We start from the raw sequence: 7,942 nt of genomic DNA on the forward strand, positions 1-7,942 counted from the left end.
AAATATTGATAACATTTTGCTTATTTATACACAATCCCTTTTGTGAAGCGGCGCAAACTCAAAGAACTGTCTTTGGAAAAGGGCGTAAAACCCTACCTAAACTCGACTAAACTCAACAAAAACCCTCTCCCGTTGTGCCGCTCTGCATCAACCTTGAGAGGTACAAAAATGGTTCGCAGCATCAAAAGCGCGAAGAAAATCAAGAGAAAGAGCAAGGTTCAACTATCTTTCTTTCTAGATTCCTTAATCGACCGTTTAGTTATTTTAGTTGCCTTTTGGGCGACCTTTTCACACAACCTTCTCTCTCTCACCTCGTGCAGGTCTCGGGCTTAGGAGATGGATCTTCGTCTTCGATACCGTCGATGGCGGCGAAGGTGTGGCAACCAGGTGTGGATAAATTGGAGGAAGGCGAGGAGCTTGAGTGCGACCCCTCGACCTATAATTCCCTTCACGCCTTCCATATTGGCTGGCCCTGTCTTAGGTACCGCTAATTCTCTGTGCTGTTTCTTCCATTCAATGGTGACCCTTTAAGCCATATGTCATGATTTCCTTATATCTCTTTCTAGTTCCTATTTTGTAACTAGTTGTTCACTTTTGTATGCTTCTTGTATACTTGGGCTATGCCAATGTACTTGATTCAATAAAATTTTATTCGTACTTACCAAAAATAAAAAATAAAAAGATTCTCGGTGCCTTTTCTGTTTGATTACAGGAAAAGTGAAGGGAACCGGGTATAAGTTTCAACTTCGAGTTGTGGGTTTTTGTTAAGTTGATCAATCCATAATGAGTCAAATGGGTTTTTGAATCGTGGGTTTGGAAATGAACAAGCAGCAAATGCAACGAATCATTATTTAATTTTTATAGTCGTATTTGAATTTGATAGCTTAGATTTTGGACTTGATTTGCTGAGGTTGATGGAGTCATTTTTTTTGCACCTCAATGCTTTGGTTGCTTACAGATTGAATAAAGTAAAAAAGCATTTGAACTATTCTCGAACACTGAATTTCATTTTTAGGATTATTGAAATTTCCTCTCCATTGAGGATATAAAGGTTTTTGTCTTAGGCTTGTTGGGTAGGGAGGTTTCAAGCACCACCCACCCCAAGTTTATCTATTCTTTATGGAAGTCCCGCTTACTGTTAGAATTGAAAATTTTTGACAGCTTCGATATTGTACGTGATAAACTGGGGTTGGTCCGAACAGAGTTCCCACAAACAATGTATTTCGTTGCGGGTACTCAGGTGAGGTTTATTTCATTGCCTTTTATGTATTGTTATGGAAGCATATATTCAGTTTAATCTTCTTCATGCGTAAAGTCGTCATTGATCCAAAGTGCAGTTGTACCAGGATTAAAAAATGTTTCCCTAATAGATGTAAGGATTATGTTTCTCCAGTGTGCAATACAGATTTCCCAAAGATTACCATTGTATCAAAATGTGGTTTCTGTATAAAACTTAGGCAACACCTTTTGTTTGCAGAGGAATAAAAATCACAATACAGATCTGTCTTAATATTAGGAAGAGGAATATTTAGTTGTTTTTACCTCCTTTTTATAGTCCTTTTTCCTTTTCTCATCACATTTTGTACATGGTATCTCGACATCATGGTCTTCTGCAGGCAGAGAAAGCTTCCTGGAACTCTATTGGAATATTTAAAATGTCCAACATCACAGGGAAAAGACGTGACCTAGTGCCTTCCGAACCTGCAGCCGGTAACTCTGATATGGAGAGTGACAATAGTGATAGTGATGAGGAGGATGAGGATGAGGAGCTTGGTGGATCTGGGAGTCCAAGTTTGCAGGCAACATCTTGTTTCTTTTGAAATTCCGCTTATTTCACAAAAACAGAGATCCACACTGCTTGTTCTTCCCATTATATATTTACACTTTTCATTTATCTTGTTTCTTTTCCAGTTGCGCAAGGTAGCTCATGAAGGATGTGTAAACCGTATACGTGCTATGGCACAAAATCCCCATATATGCGCATCTTGGGCAGATAATGGTTATGTTCAGGTTAGAATTTATGTTGTTATATTGTGGGAGTTTTCATGAGGTTCATGCCTATTTTGGGGTAGTTTTCTGTCTTGCTGTCCATATAGCATATTACGTTATGGAATGTGATAATATGGCTTCAGATTTTTGGATCTCAGGATTATGTCATAAAGCCAACATATTTTTAGTTTGCATTGCATATTTACTTGGTTCTTAAGGTTGGAAATTCTTCCCTCTCTCTCCTTCTCCCAGGGAAGGTGCTAATTAGAGATGTGTAATTTACGGTTAGAAACTTACGAAGTAGAAACTTGCTAATAAACTTCTGTTTATAATATGCAGTTATGCACTAGGATAGGCCCCTCCAACTCTATTTAGAAAATAGTGTCTGGGAAATGACTGAGCATTCATTTCTATTAGTACACCTTTATAAGTGACATGAAGGGTCTTAAAAAGCATCGGAATGCAACAAGATAGTGGTAGCAATCAAACAAGATGCTCTATCCATTCAAATATAATGTTTTTACTGTACAATTTTAAATGTCCCACTATCTATTACTCGAAATTTTTGCTTCACTTACTGTATTGTCCTCACAGTTTTCTTATAAACTAAAGGTTCTCATTATAAATCTCGCCATTTGTAACATAAAATGGAGAACATTTTATGAAGATTACTTTCCTTTTTTTTACCTTTCTTCTATTATTGTTCCATTTCAAACCAAAATATCCAGTTTAAGACAGACTATTTAGGATAAGGCAAGATAGATAAGTGAGATTTAATACGTATCTTAGATATGACATTTTATTTATAAAAGAAAATTATGGTGTGATTAATCCAGGTATTGTATGAACTTGAAATTTGATTTGCAAGGTTTAGATTACAATAAAATTGATAATGCTATGTAGGTATGGGACTTCAGCTCTCATCTGAATGCTTTAGCAGAATCAGAAACACAAGGTGCTCAGGGGGCTTTGTCAGTTTTCAATCAGGCCCCATTAGTTAAGTTTAAGCACAAAGATGAAGGCTATGCTATAGACTGGAACCCTATTGTTCCTGGAAGGCTTGTATCTGGTACTGTTAGATGGTATTTTATTTTTATTCTTGATTTTGTACTTGTTTATTTATTTTTTGCTTCTTCCCTAAAGGAACCTTAATTACTAGTTGCTTAACACATTTAATGTGACACTTTGGCGATGTTCTTCATGTGTGAAGGGGACTGCAAGAATTGTATTTATCTGTGGGAGCCTACATCTGATGAGGCATGGAATGTTGATACCAATCCATTTGTTGGTCATACTGCGAGTGTCGAAGATCTACAGGTATATAGTTAACCAGTGAATCTATAGTTGTTTAGGCTTCCCCTAAATGTAGATGAGTCTTGTAGCAGAATTGTTTTCCTTTATTTTTTAAAACTTGTAACTGTTCTTGTTCCATCTCTTCTCCTGTAGTGGAGCCCTACAGAACCTCATGTGTTTGCCTCTTGTTCTGTGGATGGGACTATTGCAATATGGGATGCACGTTTAGGGAAGTCAGCAGCAGCATCTTTCAAGGCTCATAATGCAGATGTGAATGTTATATCTTGGAACAGGTTGCTAATAGTTCTGGTTGTTGCTCTATTTGAAAATACTTACGTCTCATTTATGTGATGATCACTCTTGGCACTTCCTTGATTCTGATTAGGCTGGCTAGCTGTATGTTGGCATCTGGAAGTGATGACGGGACATTTTCCATTCGTGATCTCAGATTGCTCAAGGTACGGTCCAGTATAGGATATTCTATCATATTTTCTAGAAAAATATATGATCTATAATAAATATCAGTTTAAGGGCCATTGTTAGAATGGTATGTCTTGAATCTTATTGCTGCCAATCTTCTGCATTGATTGTATAACTTGTATTGCTAATTCAGATTGGTCACACACAATTTACTACAATCCCTTTTTGAAAAAAGTGGGTTAACTAACAAAAGAAAGATGGAACAAGCTGCATCTTTAAAGAAAGTGCTTTGCCTCTTAGTATGCATTGTATCTTGAGACTACTAAAAAGGGGATAAGGCACTTGATGCTTTTTTTTTTTTTTTTGGGGGGGGGGTGGGGGTGGTGGAGGTGTGTTGGGGTGAAGGCAAGGCCTTGTTTCATATGTACGTGTATGTGTGTTATGTACCTACATACACAAGTATATATTTTTTGGAGTCATAGAAAAAAGGGTTGACCTCTCTCTCTCTCTCTCGCTACCAAAGAAAGGATTGTAGGTTATGAAATGGGTTTTTTTCATATTGATAATGCTGATGTTAAATGTGATTTTTCTTTGGGCAGGAAGGAGATTCTGTAGTGGCACATTTTGAATACCATAAACACCCTATAACATCCATTGAGTGGAGTCCACATGAAGCCTCTACTTTGGCTGTTTCATCATCAGACAATCAGCTAACGTAAGTACTATGCATGATAGAATGGATTGGCGCATAAACTAAGAATTGGTCATGCAAATATATAAGTTTTTTATTATTCTTCTTTGGATAGAAGTTCATAGCTTATGTTACATTTTTCTGAGCTTTATTTATTTTTGATCGTTTGGGTTCATTGCATAGAATATGGGACCTTTCCTTAGAAAAGGATGACGAAGAGGAGGCAGAGTTCAGAGCTAAAACAAAAGAGCAAGTAAATGCCCCTGAAGATCTACCTCCACAGCTTCTGTTTATTCATCAGGTAACCCACTCCCCCCTTCCCTTCCTCTTTTATCCGAACTTACCTCTTAGTGAAATGATGAATTTAGAAATTCTATCGGTTCAGTGTGTTAACTCAAACAATGCTTCGACTTTAAACAGGGTCAGAAAGACTTGAAAGAAATACATTGGCATTCACAGATTCCAGGAATGATCGTATCTACTGCAGCAGATGGTTTTAACATCCTGATGCCTTCAAACATACAAACTACGCTCCCCTCGGATGGTGCTTGAAACTCGCATATGATCTGTTGCTAGCTTCCTGCGCCAAATTGCAATATATATATTTTATAGCATCAGTGGGATGGCATGCAGCAGCTGTATGTTTGCATGTGGCGTTGACCTGATGCATACATCTTGAATCAAGTGTAATCTGTCGTTTTTTTTTTTTTTTTTTTTGGTTCTTTTGAGTATCTTGGCCCTTGCCCCCAACCCTGTTTTGTGTTAAGTTTTGCAGTTGCTCCCAAAAGTTTTGCGAATATCATTTCCCATTTTGTATTTAAAGTACTTGTGACTTGTGAGATGGATAAGAGAATATGACAACCTCGTGACCAGCTATTCAGTATGGAGCGGTGCTAGCTCAAAAGTGTACCGCTCTATCTTACCACTAGTTGAATTTTTTTTTTCTTCAATTTTTTTCTTCATATTTTTTTATCATTTTAAAATGTTTTTAAAAAAATAAAAAAATATCAATATACTAATAGATATTTCTTTAATTATTAAGTAAAGAAAAAAATTAAAATACAAAAAGGGTCAATGAAGGGATAAATAGAGTAGATAAAGTAATATTTTTTGTGGGGTTGTCTGACATAACGTACTTCTGGACTCGCTAGTTAATTACAAAAGTTACTGGACAATGCTAGGGTCCGAGAAAGGTGACCCTTGCATTGGACTACGATTGTGCAAGATGTACTGCTTTTTTTTTTTTTTTAATTTTTTCTTGTTTTTCTTTAAATATTTTTTAATTCCCTTTAAACATTTTGAATAAATAAAAAATATTTACAAACTCTTTAAAAAACACTTCTTTAATCATTAAATAAAAAAAAATAATAAAAAAATATAAAGACAAAATCGGTCACTTTGAGGGAACGTCTTTTTTTTGGGGGCCAAAGCATTTTCGAAAGTTACAACTCTTAAAAAGAATAAAGCCTAGCACTTGACTAGTTGTGATTTGCTATTAGGATAATAGTTAGATGCAGACTTAGGACTTGCAAGTCTACCTTAATCGGTAAGGAGACATGACATTTTCGTTATTATAGCCACTAATGTGGTGTGGTGGGCCCAATCCAAGTTTTGTGGGGTTTGTTCACTACAGTCGCAATCTCTTACATGAGCAAGGATAAGGATTTTTTTTTTTTTTTTTGCCGGCCCGGTCCAGAACTCTGATAACCGGATTCCGGGTACAGGTTCCGGCCCGGTATGTCCTAGACCGGTACCCGCATGATTAAAACCTGTTTAATTCAGCCCGGGTACCAGATTTTAAATCCAGAACCCGGATCTAAACCCGGTACTTGGGTTTTTTTTTTTTTAAAACCTACATATCAAAACAAATATCACTCCTTCAGATCGATCTCTCTCTCTCTCTCTCTCTGTGCAACTAGCGCCGATGTCCTCTCTCACTCTCACATCAAAACCCTAGCCTCCTCTGCCTTCATCACCTCCGTTGCTTCATCCTCTCTCTCTCTCTCTCTCTCTCTCTCTCTCTCTCGTGTCGTCATCAGGGTCCCATTCCGCGACCAGGTGAGGGAAATTTCGGTATTTTCTGTCATGGGTTTGAGTTTTGGACTGTTAAGTGCCGAAACCCTAGCCTTCCTCTGCCAACTGCCGAAACCCTAATACTCTTAGATCTAAGACATGGCTTTGAGTTGTTTTTGCTTTTTTGTTCTAGATCTACTGTTAGATCTGATCCCATAATTTGCATTATATTTTCTATTTATTTGTAGATCTTATAATCCTTGATGTGCTCTGATATCTGGGTTGTTTTTTTTTGGGTTGTTTTTTGACTCGTGGAGATCTGGTATATGACTTTGATGTTCTTAGAAAATCAGTTTCTTGCATTATTTCGTGGAGATCTGCTTTTCAAACAAAAAAACATAGTTTAAGAACATAATAATATGGGTTTTTTTAGGGTTTTCAGTGCTAGCATTTTTCTGGTTGAATAAAGTATCTCCTTCACATGGGTGCTTGTTCTGTTTTTAGAATTTACAAGTGCTGGATTGATATTTAGATCTTATGCTGGGTTTGCCACACTTCTGGTTGTGGATTGCCATTAAAAACTTCATATGTTTGACAAAATGGTAGTCTTTATGTAAATAAAACAAATTATTTGAGATTAAGTAAACAACAATCCTTGTAAATAGATATAAGGATATTAGCAGGCAATGTATATCTAATGTGTTCCCTTTACCAACTAAGCATAGCAAGAAAGAAGGGTGATGAGTGGCATGTGTTGGGGCTTCTCATACTTGACTTTCTTGCCTTGTTATTTGGGTTAATTTGTTATGATGTTCATGGAGTGCAACTATCAAACTCTATAATGACCCGTGCTTAACATGCTTCTTCCAATATGATCTTATTATATCCTCAAGTTAGCTTATACTGAAAATCTTAGATTACTTATCCAAAAAAAAAAGTAATAGTGTAATTTTGGTGCTGTTTCTAATTTAAAAATAACTGGTAACATGCCTAGAATCAATATCACTTCTACTAACTGAAAACCAGTTGGTTGTCATGAAGCTCCCAATTAAATGTCACCATGCATTGAGCAGGTGATTTTTTAGGTATGCATGCATGTCTATGTCTAGGCCGATTGATCTGCAATTCATCTGATTAATGCATCTGGAACTCATAAACCAGTGATATAATTGATGAAACGGTGGAATTGCTACTCTTGATGTAGAGCATTTCTACAAGACTGGTTGGGCTTGTTAATCGATATCTATATAAAAACTAGGGTTCTTCTGTTGCATAACCGAGACATAGTTATGGTAGATTGTGGTCAATTTCGATTTTCTTGAATCATGTTTAATTGATAGACTATAGTTTCCCAACATATGTTGTAACACCCCGTATTTTAGTGTATTTTTATTGAAGAATTATTTTTATTAATTCAAAAATTTATTCTCTTGTTTTAAAATTGTCGGATATTTTTAAATGGTTTATTTTATGATCTTTAAATTGTGAAAATTAAATTTGATATGTTTTCTTAATATTTATTATTGTGATGCATTT

General features: G+C 36.2%; 1 protein-coding gene across 1 annotated transcript; it reads left to right on the plus strand.

Moving 5' to 3' along the window:
• Positions 1-66: 66 nt before the first annotated feature.
• Positions 67-5,166, plus strand: LOC121262738 (glutamate-rich WD repeat-containing protein 1-like). Its single transcript, XM_041165330.1, has 12 exons — positions 67-216; positions 321-481; positions 1,162-1,240; positions 1,617-1,799; positions 1,912-2,010; positions 2,893-3,058; positions 3,200-3,306; positions 3,436-3,575; positions 3,668-3,740; positions 4,302-4,417; positions 4,577-4,694; positions 4,814-5,166. Exons 1-12 carry the CDS (start codon positions 169-171, stop codon positions 4,943-4,945), a joined length of 1,422 nt encoding a protein of 473 aa, XP_041021264.1. The 5' UTR covers positions 67-168; the 3' UTR covers positions 4,946-5,166.
• Positions 5,167-7,942: the final 2,776 nt, after the last annotated feature.

Source organism: Juglans microcarpa x Juglans regia, chromosome 4S, assembly GCF_004785595.1.
Source record: "Juglans microcarpa x Juglans regia isolate MS1-56 chromosome 4S, Jm3101_v1.0, whole genome shotgun sequence".
In the NCBI taxonomy this organism is placed as follows: Eukaryota; Viridiplantae; Streptophyta; class Magnoliopsida; order Fagales; family Juglandaceae; genus Juglans; species Juglans microcarpa x Juglans regia.